This window comes from Catharus ustulatus, chromosome 3 (assembly GCF_009819885.2).
Source record: "Catharus ustulatus isolate bCatUst1 chromosome 3, bCatUst1.pri.v2, whole genome shotgun sequence".
Lineage (NCBI taxonomy): Eukaryota > Metazoa > Chordata > Aves > Passeriformes > Turdidae > Catharus > Catharus ustulatus.
Genome location: NC_046223.1, coordinates 12,866,126 through 12,882,822, shown reverse-complemented (window position 1 = coordinate 12,882,822; position 16,697 = coordinate 12,866,126). Strand labels below are relative to the sequence as shown.

At 40.7% G+C, this 16,697-nt stretch overlaps 1 protein-coding gene across 1 annotated transcript in view; it reads left to right on the top strand.

Moving 5' to 3' along the window:
- SOS1 (SOS Ras/Rac guanine nucleotide exchange factor 1) overlaps nucleotides 1–16,697 on the top strand; it is a 44,457-nt gene that overhangs the window by 13,818 nt on the left and 13,942 nt on the right. The window contains exons 6-10 of the mRNA XM_033055042.1: nucleotides 243–386; nucleotides 2,118–2,228; nucleotides 2,339–2,437; nucleotides 14,247–14,374; nucleotides 15,156–15,811. Of these exons, the coding sequence (XP_032910933.1) occupies nucleotides 243–386; nucleotides 2,118–2,228; nucleotides 2,339–2,437; nucleotides 14,247–14,374; nucleotides 15,156–15,811 (1,138 nt within the window). The remainder of the gene's footprint in view (nucleotides 1–242; nucleotides 387–2,117; nucleotides 2,229–2,338; nucleotides 2,438–14,246; nucleotides 14,375–15,155; nucleotides 15,812–16,697) is intronic.

The following is a 16,697-nucleotide window of genomic DNA, read 5'->3' as shown; positions in this document are numbered from 1 at the left end:
TTACTTATGTTCACTTCCAGGCCTGTAGTTTTAAGATTTGTCACTGTTCTTTGCTGTGTTTCAATAATGTGCATTATATATATATTTATTCATTGTTTTTAAAATGCATTTTATGATCCTATACAAATCACAAAAAAAGTATAAAATGCTTGTAAAATCTTGTTCTATTTAAGGAAACTTTTGACTTTCACATCAGAAGAGAGTAGCTTTGCACGTTTGACTTTCATCTTGTTTTGTTGCAGGATGTAGAAAATATATTTAGTCGTATATCAGACATCCATGAACTTAGTGTGAAGTTACTGGGTCATATAGAGGACACTGTTGAAATGACAGATGAAGGTAGTCCTCACCCACTAGTAGGCAGCTGTTTTGAAGATATGGCAGAGGTAAGAGAATGGGGTTGGGGATTTTGTTTTTTGGGATTTTTTTTGCTGTTCATATTTTAATACTTGCAATTAAGTCTCTGTTCCAGCTGGCTTTCTTCAATTTGAGATCTCTTCCAACCCCACTGTGATGAAGGGACTGACCATTTTTTAAAGTGGCTTATCCTTTTAGTCTCTGAATCTCAGTTTTAAGAGTGGTTGTTTAAAGTTCAGAGAGCAGAGGTGAAAAAGCCTCAACAGCACTGATGAGAAGGTTCCTGTAAAACTGGAAGCTGGTCAGCCTCTCCTCAGTCCCTGAGAAGACCAGCAGATCTTCCTGGACTTCACATCCAGCCATGTGAAGGACTAAAAGGTGGTTGGCAAAAGCCAGCACAAATTTCCAAAGGACCAACTGTAGCTGTCCAGCTTGATGCTTTCAGAGTGATGGCTGTATCCATGGACTGAGGAAAGAGCAGTTAATTATCTCTTATCTGAACTAAGCAGGACCTTCAGCACAGTCTGTCATAGCATGGGTCAGATGCAGCCTAGCTGGTTGAATTGTAGAAGTTGGGCAGTTGGCTGAGCTGTCAGGCTTTTGGAGGATTGTTATCAGCAGCACAAAGGTCACCTGGAGGCCAATGGTTGCCAGCATTCCTCAGGGTTTGATACTGTTTGATGTGTGTGGAAGGAGATGGCCTCATCTAGTTGATAGGTGCTGCCAAATTGTGGGGTGACACACAGGAGGACAGAGTTGCTGTGCTGCCTGTGGGACCTTACAGGCTGGAGAAATGGACCTATGGGAGCCCCAGTTCAATAAAGGCAAACATGAAATTCTGCACTTGGGAGCAAAGGCCCGCATGCAATGTCTCAGTTGCCTGATGAGGAGCAGCACTGCTTGCCAGGGCTGGGAGATCTCTGGAGATAGGATGTGAAGGCTAACTAGCTCCTGGGTTATATTAGGGAATGTGTAGCTGCCAGTTCTGTGTAGAACTTGAGACCAAATCTGGCGTACTGTGTCTTGTTCTGGGCTTTCTGGTACAGGATAGGCAAGATGGGCTTGTAGTGAAGGTTGCCATGAGGATTAAGGAGTTAACACCCACGACACACAAAGGGGTTGAGTCTGCTGGGTTTGTCGATTCTTGAGAAAGCTGAAGTAGGAGATCTTAGTGCTGTCTTTATTACCTGAAGGGAAGGGTGAGGATGGCAGAGGCAGATTCTTCTCAGTTGAGAACTGTGAGATGAGTGAGAGAATATGAAAATAGCAAAAAGATTAATCCTCATTAGATAATGGAGGGAGGGAGGTTGGGGGAAATTTGCAATGAAAACAATTGAACAATTGGGATAGGCTACCCAGAGAGGTTTTGGTGCCTCTATTCTTAGAGCTAGAACTCCAGCAGGATGAGAGAACCTGAGCATTCTCAGCCAGCCTGAATGATGGATCTGTCTTTGAACAAAGAATTGGACCATTTGACTTCCAGAGATCTCTTTTAGACTGATTTAATCCCTGAGTCTGTGCACATAAAAGTATGGATTCTTCTCTATAAGTATTTTGGGAAAAGTATGGAGAAAATTATCTCCTATGTAGGGTATGTATTTTCCATAAGGAATATGGAAGCTTAGTTAAATCAGTTTTGTGAACTGCTGGCATGCCTGCCCATGGCAGGGTGCTTTAAACCAGAAGATCTTTAAGGTCCCTTCCAACCCAAGCCATTTTGAGATTCTGTGACTGTAAAATTATTCTGTATCTCTTTTTAGGAACTAGCATTTGATCCATACGAATCATATGCACAAGATATTTTGCGACCTGGATTTCATGATCATTTTTTAAGTCAATTATCAAAGCCAGGAGCAGCATTTTATTTACAGGTAACTTGCCTTTGAATAAGACACGTTGCTGTTATTACTGTCATAATTACATTGTCTTGTTGCTTCAGTACATGTGTTGCTTTAAGACTGAAACTTATTTTGTTTCTTAGTCAATAGGTGAAGGTTTTAAAGAAGCTGTTCAGTATGTTCTACCCCGGCTCCTCCTCGCCCCTGTTTACCACTGTCTTCATTATTTTGAACTGCTAAAAGTAAGAATATTGTGTACATCTGATGTGTTTGGGGGGGTTTTGGTTTTGTTTTTTTTTTCATGATTCTCAGTGTTAGGTGAGATCTTTGTGTGCTCAGATAGGTGTAAAATCTTTTATTAGAATGTGAAAAATAAAACTGCTGTGTTGAGAGAAAAGCAGGCTGTGTGCTCTGCAGGTGGATGCTATAATTAACTGAATATCAGCTGATAATTATTTCTGTTGAATAATGAATCAATCTAGAAAGCAGTATAGATCTACACACTCATATTCTTGGAATGATTGTTTCAATAGTGCTAGGAGATGATGGCACATGGCTGTATTGCATAAAATGTCCAAGCCTTTCTCAAGCTGTTATTTTGTAAATTTGAAATCACAGCAAGGTTCTCCTTCAGACTTCATTTAATTTTAATAAAAGCTTCAGTGTTCTTGCAGTGCACATCCCATGGGATTGTGAAGGTGGTATCTTTCCTTCAAAGGGAAGGCTTGGTTAATATTTATACTTGGACTGTTTGTAATGAGACCTTGCATTGATAAGGCAACAATAACATATACAGATAATAGCTGCAGAATGTTTTTCTGGGTCACTTACCAGTATTGCATAATAATCTTTAAGGAGTGTGAAGCGTTTTGAGGAAAACTTTCCAGTAGGATCTTCTTTTGGGCTTAATGGAAATTCATAAGGCATACAGTGTTCCAAACAACTACTTATGGAAATTGGGAGCAGAAGTATAAAAACAAACAAACCCCCAAAACCAAAACAATTTTTAAGAAATCTGTTGTGTTTCCTTGAATGTTTGGTTGGTTGTCTTTGGCTAAACCAGTAACTCGTCTATGAGCCTAAGTGTCTACAGTTGTAACTCCATTTTTAACTGATTTAGATCTACATGTACACCTTTGGCACATAGCATGTCTTGTATAACGTGGTTTTTGAAAAATCTTGGGATGTGTGCTTGATCTGTTTGCCTCATTCATGGGTTTGGTCTGACTTTAGACATCTTTAAAATATTAATGATTTCACGGCAGTCTGTTGGAAGGGAGGTTTGACACAGCTTGTTTGCAATTTGTACGATAACACAGACACAGAGTTTCTCTGCTCATGCTGTTATCACACAGTCTCCAAATGCAGTACTGAAGGCTTTGCATACTTCATGTGTCCATTAGCTAATGGACAAAGCATGAAGGATTAATGTTGTCTGACACCCAACCATCCTGCCTTGCTTGTTGCCACTAGCAATTTTAGGGGGATAAGGAGAGCGTGTGTGCCTATGAAACAGGGAGCAGCCTGTGTTCACCTTTTTTAGGGCAGACTGGAGTCTAAACTGACCCCTCAGTCCTTTTGCAGTCCCTGCTTTGTGAAGAATTCTTCTCACATTCATGCTCTACACACACAAACACACAGAATCCCTCTACCCTCTGTCAGTGCAATGTTGCTGGGCTGGATTTTATGCTGTATCTGATAATAACCTCCCAGGTTTTTTTCCTACCATGTTGCTCATGTCACATTTTAGTTGGACACCTGTCACTGTGGTCTGTCAGCGCACATATTATGTACACAGAATAGGCAATGATGGATAATAGGTGCATATGAAGAGGGAGGTAACATCTTTGGTGGCAGCATCTTCAGCTGTCAATGAGAACATCAGTGTGCACTCAGCATGTGAATCCCTGCCTCAAGTAGTCTTTGCTAGCACTAACATTTTCTTCCTTATATCTGGAATCTTTGAACAGATTCCAGCTTGATTTTTATCTGCCGCAGGACATTGGTGCAATTATTTAGCCAGATCGTCCTGACAGTTCCACTGATACAAGGTTGTATTAAATTCTCTTCTATAGTAAAAGGCCTGATTTAGTGATTGCAGACATGTCTATGAATAATCAAGTTAAAAATGCTGTGAAACTGGACCTCTGGTTATGAAGAGACAAAATGCTGGCAAAGTAGCATGTGGAAAAAACATTTGATTTCTCTTGAATATAGATATGCCTAAGGATAGAGATGTTAGCATTCATATTGCAGCTGTGTTGTATAATGTTGCATATTTTGAAGTAATCTATTTAAAACGCATTTCAGTTGCCTTCTAACGATGCAGACTACAAAAAAAAGTAAATTTCTATTCACTAAGGGTTATCCTGTTTAGAAACTAAAACCCTCCTGAAGTTGGACAGGGCACCAGGAATGCACAAATGCATATTCTATTTTTAACTGAATCTTCTTGCTGTTACATTGTTGGGTAATTAACATAGGACTAAGAGTTATGTTTTCCTTTAACCAACCTGAAAGTCCTCAAACTTTTATATAGGAAATATATAAAATAGCAGCTTTGTGTGAAACTCTACTTTTGTGCAGATAATCGGATACTACAGAATCATAACTATGACCTTTAGTAATTGAAGAAAGAAGTTTTCAAGACCTTTGAATTGAATTGGGCACCGTTTTAAGTGCTGCTCCTTTGTATGCATGTATGATACTCTTTCATTGGGTGAATAGATACTTTAAAGTTCTTTTTTCTTCCAAGTAGAAATACTGCAAAGCATATATAAACTTTGCTAAGATAAATCAGTATATTCTGGGAAACAGGAGAACTTGAAAGGGATTTTGTGTGGTTGGGATCTTTTTTAAGCCAAGTGCAGACTTGAGTCCCATGACTTTGAATGGTAACCTATCATCTCTTTGCTAATATGTTTTAATTGGAATTCTATGTATAATGTACTAAAAATCTCAGGATGCTTTCATTTCACAGCAGCATCTACTATGTTCTATTTTTTTTTCCAAACTTTGTTTTTATATGATAAATAACTTTTCAGGTTCTACTGACAGGCAGTTCAGCTCAAGTAGAAATACCCCTCAGATGAACATTTTTGTCTTCCTCTTTTACCATGCTAATGGTAAAAATAATAATTCTGGTTTGGTGAGGTCTTTCAAGATGATAACCTCTCCTTTTACCAACCTGCTGGTATTAAATTTGTTGCATGTTGCTGAAGAAGGCACAAGGTAGTAAAATGTTAGTTTAGGAGCAGAGTATCTTGAGCTTGATCCTAAGTTTCTTGCTGTGTGTTTTATTGGGCAGCACATCCCAAAGTATTTTGGGCTTTGACTTCCCTTCGATTCTCAGCCTTGTTTCACCCAATGTCGTGTTCCAGAGTGTAATAAATTGAGTAAATTTGGTTTGCAATCCCATCTGTAAATGGTGTAACCCAGCCCAGGGTGGAGATTCAAAGTCTTAATTAGTTGAACTTTGTCAGTCTGCAAAAGTTTTACAATATCTGCAATTATAGATCATTGTCTCACAACAATGTCTGGACTGCTCATCTTCACAGTAAAGCACTGTGATTAACAGGTTCTGTTGGTTGAGTCAATCTGCCAAGTATCCTTTAATTTCTGTTAAAACCAATAAATCATGAATTTGAACTACCTGTCAATTATTTTAAGAACGTATTCACTTAATATCAGCACAAGATTTTACTTCTGAAATCACTTTTTCCTTAGTGCTTCTTTCTGAAGACAGTGACTTCTATGCACAATATTGTTTGAAATAAAATAAAAAGCAGAAGTATTACTGTTTTACATATCTTTGTCTTTGTCACTGCAGATGTGGATGACTTACTGTATCCACTGGAGATAAAGTGCAGTTCTAGGTCTCTGTGACAGATGAAGGTCTGTGTGTTAAAGAAAGTGTAGCTTGACCAAACTGTTGCTAGCGTGTGATAAGGACTACAGAGTGTATTTGAGTGTTTCTTAGGAGAAGAAGCTGAAGTGATGTAAAATTTGGTCTGAAGTCTGAGTTTTCCTAGAATATGGCAGTAGGTAAAAAAATTAGGAAACTTCATATGTTAAGCTAAGACTTGTATTACAACTGAAATATTGTAAAGGTACAGAAGTTGTCATGTGGTAGGAGCCATGTGGAGTTGATACAGCCAGGTGAATGAGGAAATGAGATTTACAGTAATTTCACGACCATAAGGCGCACCGGACTATAAGGCATACCTCCCCGGGAGCCGGCAAATTTTGCAACTTTGTAGATCAGATAAGGCACACCGGACTATAAGGCGCACTTTTTTTTTTCAGCGAGGATCCGTGCCGCGCACAACAAAGTAACGAAGGATTGTGGAGTTTACTGGCATGTGCTCAAATTGGAAACATTTTAACAGATTGGTGTAGCCTTTAAACGCAGTTCCAAGTGCCCTCCCCGTGTGCGGGGCCTGGCACTCCCACCCGCCCCAGGCGCTGGCTGCCAAGGCGGGGCTCGGGGCGGCAGCGGTTCGGGGCGGCTCAAAGCGGTCGGGGCTCGCCGCGGCATGGAGCGATTGTGGCTCGCTGCAGCACGGAGCGATTGTGGCTCGCCACGGCACACAACGGCAGTGGCTCAGAGCGCCCGCTCCCTCCCTCCCCACGCTGCTCTGGCAGCCCCGTGCTGCTCTGGCAGCCCCGTGCATCCCTGGGCTTTTCCCCCACGCTGGTGCAGCCCCGATGCCGCCGCCGGGCGGACTCTGCTCGGCTCGGGATTGTTGCGGGCTCGCACTTCCAGGTTGGTGAATTTCGCAATTTTGTACATTATATAAGGTGCACTGGACTATAAGGCGCACTTCCGGGTTCAGGGGAAAATTTTAGTCAAAAGGGTGCGCCTTATAGTCGTGAAATTACTGTATTTATTCTTTATTTATTTCTTGTTTGTGGGGTTTCATTGACAATATTTCTATTTCTTTTCTCCTTTAAGTGCTAGTGAGTTTATGCCTTAAGTCAGTTGTATGTTCATCAACCAAAAGGAAGAAGTTGATATGGAAAAATAACCTTTGGTGTGTGTGTGTGTGTGCACTGTTCCCAGAAACCTGATTATTGTTAATCGAACTAATTGATCCTTAATTTTCCTTCTAGCTGTGGCACTTGTTGATGTGTTACCTGTGTTTCTATCAGGTGAATCTGTGCACCTGGATGTCACTTCGTTTGTCAGTGATTTATGTCATCTGTTGTGGAGTTGTAATAGGGCTGCATGTTTTGCTTTATAGGGTTTTTTTAAAATACACAAGATGTAGCTGGGATTTTGGGAAGCAGATGTCTCTTCCCAGGAGATTTTCTAATAATTTCTAATAATCTCCTTTCTGAATAGGTACTTCTGAGAATATTTTTTTTCTATTGTTCCTCTAAAATTGCTTTTCTGTAAAAACTAGATAAAGTCTTTTAAAAGTGAGCGTAAAATATTCCTTGTGGTGGTTTGCCTTTCAGTCCTCAGTGGCACTTGAGCTGTGTCTATCAATCCTGCTGGACCTGTAACAACAGATTTTGTACCTTGATCCCTTGAGGCAGGAGTGGGATGTCACAGGGCCAGACTTCTTTGGGAAATCAAAGGAAGCCTGTCCTGAATTCCCGACTTACAACTTCACTTACGTGTTTAACCGTAGAGTTCCAAAGTCCTGTTTTCCAATCAATTTTCTAGAAATACCTGCATGGCAAACTCTCTGTAGTCCCGTGGAGTTAGGAGAGCTGTATTTACTCATCTGTTCCCACTTTTCAGTGACTGCTGTTACTGATGGTAGAGAGCTCTTCAACTTGCACGGCAGCAGCTCGTGCTGAACACCCAAGGCCAAGCTCCCATGAAAATGGATGGGTGTTACAGGATCTTGCACAAATTTTGATCCTTTTTGTCCCCACTAAATAAAAGTTTTGAGAAAATCCATCGAGGACTGAATGTTAAGAAGCTTATTTTAGCTGGGATTTTCAACTCCTAGTTTTTGTGACTGTGGCAGTCATGATACAGTCTCTGATACACTTGTATTGCTGCATAATCTCTTAAAAGCAGTAGTGTGTTTCCTTTTCCTCTTCTCCTGCCACCTTCTGTACAAAAGGAAAATCCTTGGAAAGAGGTAGTGGAGTGGTTGAGACTTCCATATGCTTGGATCTCTTCACTGGAAATACTTCTGGGTGTGGAGCTGTGGATTTAGTCCCGCTGCCAGCTTTCTGTTTCTCTTATGACAGTGGAGGTTTATGTTTTCTGTCAAATACTTCGAGGTATTCAATGGAAACAGATGGAAATAACAAACACAAGCAGAACAACAAACTCCATTCATGGTTTCTTCGTGTCATTTTTGCTGTTTCATTTCATTTCACCTGCTCTTTTTTTTACTTCACCACCAGGGTTCCTCTTAAAATCAGCCAGGTTCTACCCTTGCTTCGCAGAATGATCTCTGAAATTATGTAGAGTTCTAACATTCATACATTTCTGTTCAAAAAGTCATACATTTCTGTCCAAACATAGAGGTGTCATCCAGTTTTGCTTCAGCCTTGCAAAGTTTTCTGGCAAAGATCAGACTTGAATTGTGTCGAAGCAGAAAAAGTGGATTTTAATCCACTTTGGAATTACACAAGAGAAAGGGAAGATGTTTTCAAATTGCATGGTCTTTATTGATGGAAAATTTGGGGGGAAAAAATGGAAGACCTCAATTACAAGCGTGGAAGCACGTAGGTAAATATTCTGTGATATGTCAAATACTAACTTAATGTTATGAACTAAATTTTGAGTTTTAAATTTCTAATGTATTCTGCAGGTCTGCTAATAGTGATGAGACAAACGAAAGTGACAGTAAGAAAGAAGAGAGTTTCAGAGCATGAAGGCTCTGGAAGGATCTGTGTGAACTTGTACATTTGTTGCAGAAAGGTAATGATGCTGCTGTGGAAGAGACATCAGCACATGCAAAAAAGCCAAATCCCATTATTTCTGAAAAATGCAGAGCAAATGGGTCTTCTGTACTTGGAGAAGTCAAGGCAATGTAGCCATTCCCAGTAATGGAATGTAAAATGCCTAAATGGCTGCTAGTAGCCTACAAAAAGTCTGAATGTTTAGGAAATAGTTTTGTGAGAACCTCAGAGAAGCCTTGTGGAAAAAAGGCTTTGCCTTTCTATCCTTCCTTGGTGAAGGAGATGCTGAGTGTGTAACCTATCATCAATTGCATTCATGAGTCCCTTCCAGCTGCAGAAACTGAGAGCAAAATTGCATCTCTTCCTGCTGAGCAGACACCAGGTGAAACACTTAGCAGGGTGCCGTAGCTCTGGAGCAGATCTTGAATATGATCTTCTGAAGGCTGTACCCCTTTATGGGTATGCAAATGGTAAGCTGGACACATAAGAAACCTGTTACAGAAAACTTTGAACTAGTGAAATGTCAGCTGACAGACTTGTGTAGTATGTATTTCTGAATGGGTCTTTCTGACTTTTCCTCAGTGCCCATCCTGATTTTCAAAATGACACTTCAGAGTAGTGTAATTGAATTCTGAAACATAATTTTTTAAATTTCACACACACATCCCCACCCCTTCCCAAATAAGTACATTCACATTGAGTAATCAAAGTAACAATTCCTTAAATTCACATATTTCTTTAGCCCAAAGATTTTTGCATTTTTGGGCTTGGGTGACATTTGATGTACAGTAATTTCACGACCATAAGACGCACCGGACTATAAGGCGCACCCCTTGGGAGTTGGCAAAATTTGCAACTTTGTAGATCGTATAAGGTGCACCAGACTATAGGGCACACTTTTTTTTTTGCTGCGAAGATCTGTGCTACGCACAACAAAGTAACAAATCAGTAACGGAAACCCGCGATCGTGGCGTTTACTGGCAGGTGCACAATTTGGAGACATTTTTCACACATCGGTGTAGGCTTTCAAAGGCAGCCCCAGGCGCCCTCCCCGTGCAGTGGGCCCTGGCACTCCCGCCTGGCCCCGGTGCCGGCTGGCGCAGCTCGACGCAGCCACGGGGCCGCCTACCCCTTGCGGCTCCATGCTACCGCGGTGCTGTTCCCCCTCACGGCTCCGCGGAGCTGCCGTGCCATTCCCACGGTTGGCTCGACGCTCCTGCTGTGCCGTTCCCTCGCTCGGCTCGGCACTCCTGCCGTGCCGTTCCCCTTCGCGGCTGCGCGGAGCCAGCCTACCGCCTGTCCCTCGCTCGGCTCGGCGGCGCCACCGCTTCTCACCCCTTCCCCGCGGTCAGTGGCGGTGCTGCCACTTCTCGCCGCTTTCCTACGGCCGCAGGGCCTGTGCCGCCGCCGCTTTCCTGCGACCGCAGGGGTTGCGCCGCCACTTTCCCACAGTCAGCAGCACTTCGCGGCCAGCGGCGCCTAGCAGCTCTTCGCTCGCCCCATGGCAGACAGCGCCCGGCGGCTCTTCACTCCCTCCGCGGCACCGCCCCCCCATTGCGGCTCACACTTCCAGGGTGGCAAATGTTGCAACTTTGTACATCGTATAAGGTGCACCGGACTATAAGGCGCACTTCCGGGTTTGGGGCAAAATTTTAGTCAAAAGGGTGCGCCTTATAGTTGTGAAATTACTGTACTTGAATTTTCAATGCATATTTAGGATCTATTTTATGTCACATGATAAAGACGTGAAGGAACAAGGAATCTTGTACTAAAAGTTTAAATGCTTTTTGTTTTCCTCTGTTTTGATGCTTCACTTGTCCAATGTGCTTCACAATGGGTTGATCATATTTTATATTGTGAGTTAAACTTAATGTGAAATAAAAGATGAGGGTCTTTTAGCTTATCTGTCTTTTTAAAAGTACTTCCAAGAGAATACTGAAGGTTTTTTTCTCACTACTTATCTGATATCTAGGGTTTGATACGTGACCTATGCTATTTTATGTAACTTTTTAAAATTAAACTGAGAAGGCATAATTAGAGTGGACAAAACGTTTTTATAATTTCTTCAATAAGATATTAAGTTCTGTTCCACTGTCAGTGCAACTCCTGCTGTAGTGTAGATCTAAATAAACAAATAACTGTATGAATATTTTTGCTTTACTGTGCTCAGGATTGTCTGAGTTACATGAAAACACAATGACTTTTCAAATTTCAGTGCATTGAAGCTGTGTATGTATGTTCAGGAATATGGCATGTGATGTTTCCTTCAAGGTTCAAGTGTGAGGTGCTTTTTAGTCTGCTAGCATTTTCCAGAAGTGCATAGTGTTCCCTGCAGGTACCCCCGTTTACTGTTCCAGATGATTTCCTGATGCTTTCTAAAAATTAAAGTTTTTAGATATCAGAACACTTTCTTTTGACCCCAGTACGCTGCTGCTTCGGACTGAGTTTTTCTGGTTTTTTGTAGGAATTACAGAAAGCCTCAGATACCTCTGTGCTATTGAGCCACCTTCCAGGTTTGGTTTATGGCAAAGTGCCAGCAGACCTGCCTGTCTTGGTCAGAGAAGAAACCCTGTTAATTTTTTCTTCATTACAAAATAGCTCTGCATTCTGAGTGTTGAAGCTGTGGTCTTGATTCCCAGAGGAATTGGGGAACTTGCAGTTCACAAATTTCAGTGGTTAGACTTGATCTTCCGGGAAGACAGAAGTCTAGGTTGTGATGCAAACCCTAAAGTACAAGACTTCATATCCGTCATGACACCTGCTGGTGTGGTTGGATCTGCATGTTCTCATTTGTTTTCTGTCAGTTTATTTCCAGAGAGATGCTTCTCTGACAGTGTAAGAGGACTACCACAGTGCAATTGTGCACTGCTTGAGAAGGATTTCTATTCTGTATCTTTGGAATTTATAAATGTGTAATCCTTGTTGTATGCAACAGGTAGAACAAAATACTTTGTCTTCCACTTCTTGGTGTCTCTTCAGAACTAGAATATAGAGTACTTTCTTTTTATTAGAGACTTCCCTAGCAATCTATTTTCCAAGTTTGTTTTCCTTGAATGAACAGTCTTGTGCCTGTAGTATTGTGAATCACATGAACAATAAGCCAATATTTTCTCCTCAGATTAAAACCCACAATCTTTTTAATACTACTGATAATCAGAAGTCTGCACTTCCTTCACAAAGTATTATAATATTTTTTGTAGTATATAGTGCACTTTCTGTTTACAAAAAAACTACCAAAGCAAACAGACAACCCCAAAACAAACAACCCCCCGAACACCACCACTTACTTAGCATCTCCCTGGTTTGTTCATTAGGGGGCACTGCACAGCTATAAAAGAATGAGTGGGATTTGCAGAGAAACTTTCCGAGTACTTTCCAATTATGCCGTTTTACATCCCACCTTTTCCAAAGTATCCAGGGGCAGTGTGAGATTAAATCATTGCTGTAATTTACACTGAGTTCTGACTAAGTCTGGTTTTGGTAACTGTACAGTACCATGCTGGAATATAAGCTTCCAAACTCCTGTGTCCAGAGAAGTGTTTTCATAATAATTCAGACTACTGCCTGATTTGCTATTTGTGTTGGTGTTACACGGAAGACACACATTTCTGCACAGCACTTTCTAAATCTTAAACCTGGAGCACAATTACACTCAGTGGATTTTGATTTAGTTTCTGTTTGCCATTGGAAATAGGGTTATTCCCAATGGATCCTGTTGGGAAAGTATTAACTGCTTTCTCTATATGCAAATACGTATTTTACTTTGGGATGTGGATGAATACCAACATTTTTGCAACTGTAGAGAGGTTGCTGTAAAAGGCAACATAAGAGCAGAATGCTTCGAAGTAATGAATGTTAATCTCTACTAGTTTGTTTCTGAAGAGAGTGTACAGAATACAGTAGGACCTACTAAGGCTTGTTTTCAAGGGGACCAGGCTTAAACAATCTCTTCACTGCTGAAGAGTAGCAACCCAGAAATTGTAGGAAATCCAGCCAGACTGTTTTGATGGAAGTTTGTTAAAAGACAGAACACAAGGCAAAGATCTTCTCTGAATGCTTGTGTAGGAAAGACGCAGAACCTTAGAGGTAGTTACAGCTTTTTCAAAGCTTTCTTTCAAGATTTCTGCCACTGTGCTGTACCTGCCTTATTGGTCTGAAATCCTCTCTGAAGCCAGATCTGCAAAACTGAAGCAAAGGGGAGATGATAGCTCCAGTGAATCTGGAGAGTAGAGGAATATGAAGAGAGTAGTCTGTTCCTTCTTGGATGATGTCATCTCCCTAAGATCTTCTGGGGAGTAATGTTTGTTGTGGTGTGTTCTCCGACCTATTTCAGTGGTTGTTACACAATTGGGCTCTCACACCTGATGCTGCTTAGGTTGAAAGTATGACATGACACTACATGAACCAAAGCTGCCTAGAAGAAACGTTATGGTCATCCTTATGGCTGAAAACACAAATGAAGTAATCTTTGGCATTGACAACTGTTGCACTGAATAATTAACTCTAGTTAGGGAAAAAATTAATGCTGTTCTCTGACCCATTAAAATATCAAACATGACTATGTTGTACTCTGTTGGATTTTGGACCACAATACTTATGTTTTACACTGGAATCAAACAGCATGATTGTATTTTTTCCAAGGGTGTCTCATTCTGGTTTGTGCTGGCCTTCGTTTCACTTCTACCACCAAAACAAATCCTTCAGTTATGTGGAGATAATTCTTGGTGTGTGATAGTATGAAATGCTTGTCTCTTGATAATTCTGCATATGTTGTTTCAGTTTGACATCTAAACCACAGCTATAGTCGCTATTTTTTCACTCATGTGAAACATTTTAATGCTTAAATGAAGATTTGAGATTTAAAACTTCAATTTAATCAATCTTAAACGTGACAGGTCTTTTTTTAAGAAATTTACTTATCATAACAGTTTGAGATAAATACTGCATGTCTGAGTGTATTTGTATCTGGGGGGCCTTAGTGACTGTGCTTTAGTGAGATTAAGCTCTTAGCAAAGAGTTGTCTTTCATCTGTGTCAGTAACACACCTGGTTATTACCATTAGCTTTTATAACAAGCAGGAGCATGGAAAATCAGCAGATGGTTAGATTTCTTCTTCCTGGGTCAAACTTCTGGATTTACACGTATGTTTGTAACACTTCCTTTACTTTCAATTGTTCACAGCAATTGGAAGAAAAAAGTGAGGATGAAGAGGATAAGGAGTGCTTGAAACAAGCAATAACTGCCCTGCTAAATCTTCAAAGCAGTATGGAACGGATATGCTCCAAAAGCCTTGCAAAACGAAGGCTTAGGTAAACGTTTCCGGTTTTTCTGCTCTCTGCTCTTAATGCTTTGCTATAAATCCAGGGCTCCCGGTTTCCTCTTTTAGTAAACAATGAACAAAATAGTTTGTGACAAGCCTGCTTTTTCAGAGGAAGTGACATCAAAGCCAAGATAATTTGTTATTGTTTTAAAACAGTTCTAATTTCTATGTGTCCTTGCAAACTGGTAGTTGAGACGTTCTGAGAATTCACTGGTAAGTAGAAAGTTACGGCATTGGTGGGTTAATTGTACTCAGATAATAAATATCCACCTAAAAATATACTACAAGTACCTTTCTGTGTGGTTAGAAGGGAATGTTCTTGATTTTGAAACTACTCTTTAAATTGTTTCAGTATTTTCTTTGCCAGATAAGCTTTGTGCTGCCAGGGTTAATCTTTAGGCTTGAACATGAATGCTTTTAACAGCTTATTTTTTTCTGAATGTACTTGTTTCAAATTAATGCCATCTAAAATTGTTCTGTTGGTTATGGAAGTGAGTGGGTTGTTGGGCTAGGAAGCACTCACAGCTTGCTTGCCTGTGGTTACTTGTGTTTAGGTAAAACATCTATTGTTGAAGATAAGTGAAAAATTTACTAGATGAGATACTTTAGTCAAGCCTTTGCAACAGTGCTGATACTGTACGATGAAATTGCATTCTCAGTGGAATCCTCACTTCTCAGGAGGATGATCTGGTGTTTTTGTGTTAGTAGTGGTTGTGTTTTTTTAAATACATGTGTACTAATAGGCTGCCTTTCTCCCATCCTCCATGAAGTGAATCTGCTTGCCGGTTCTATACTCAGCAGATGAAGGGGAAGCAGCTAGCAATTAAGAAAATGAATGAAATCCAGAAAAATATTGATGGTTGGGAGGGTAAAGACATTGGACAGTGCTGTAACGAGTTCATCATGGAAGGAACACTCACACGTGTGGGAGCAAAGCACGAGAGACACATATTCCTGTTTGATGGCTTGATGATTTGCTGTAAGTCAAATCATGGCCAGCCAAGACTTCCTGGTGCTAGCAATGCAGAATATCGACTCAAGGAGAAGTTCTTCATGCGAAAGGTACAAATCAATGATAAAGATGACACTAATGAGTATAGACATGCTTTTGAAATAATCTTAAAAGATGAGAACAGTGTTATTTTTGCTGCTAAATCAGCTGAAGAGAAAAACAACTGGATGGCAGCATTGATATCTTTGCAATATAGAAGCACGCTGGAAAGGATGTTGGATGTAACAATGTTGCAGGAAGAAAAAGAGGAGCAGATGAGATTTCCAAATCCTGAGCTTTATAGATTTGCAGAACCCGACTCTGAAGAGAATATTGTGTTTGAAGAAAACATGCAGCCCAAATCTGGAATCCCCATCATCAAGGCAGGAACTGTTGTGAAGCTCATCGAGAGGCTGACTTACCACATGTATGCAGGTGAGGCACTTGGTTTGTGCAGCCAAAACTCGAGGTAGTAACTCGTTCATACTTCTCCTCCTGTGTTAAAGTGTTAAATACATGCAGCAAAATGCATGAAGTGAGTAAAAAGTGAATGTGCTTGGCAGTTTACATGGGATATTACATGTGTTTAAAATTGTTCTCATGCAAGGGATGAGGGTGGAGGCCTGCAGCAGTTGAGCTCTAGACAATACTTTTTCCTTTGTGCCCCGAACTACAAGAACTGCCTTCCCTCCAGACATCTAAAGCTGGGTGACACAGGAAGGGCCAGCACTGTGGGACAGAATCATGCGCCCAGTGTTTTCAGTTCAGAGCTGTGTCCATGCAGGTGTGTCATGGAAAGACCAGTATCAACTTGATAGGTGCAGTCACTTGCCTACTTTGGCCTGAGAACTTTGCCTTAATGAGAACTTCAGTGAGGATTTGATTTAAGGACTTTAGACTTAGGGTTTCTGTTTGTGTTGAAGACACATTAAAGACATTAATGTGGTTATCCAGGCTAACCTCAGTGTGTGGGGTTCTTGATAGCAGTCTGGGATTTTCATAAGCTGTGCTGCAAAGCGTGGGTTTGTGTTTGGGGTTTGGATTTTCTTTTTCTCTGGTTCTGTCTGTATGTCATTTATTCTGAAACTTCATGCATCTTGGTATTAGTGCTTTTCATATTCAACAGTTGTCTTTTTTTCTTCCTTTTTGCGCTCTTAATTGTTGTAGATTGTTCTTCTGTAGCTCAGTCCTATATACCCTTCATAGGTCAGGAATATTTGCTTGAAAGAAAGGAGGAGTAAGCAGAATATAATTTCTGTTGTTTAGTACTCTGTTTACTTTTTTAAATACTTATATTTGTATCTCTGCTCCATTACTATTC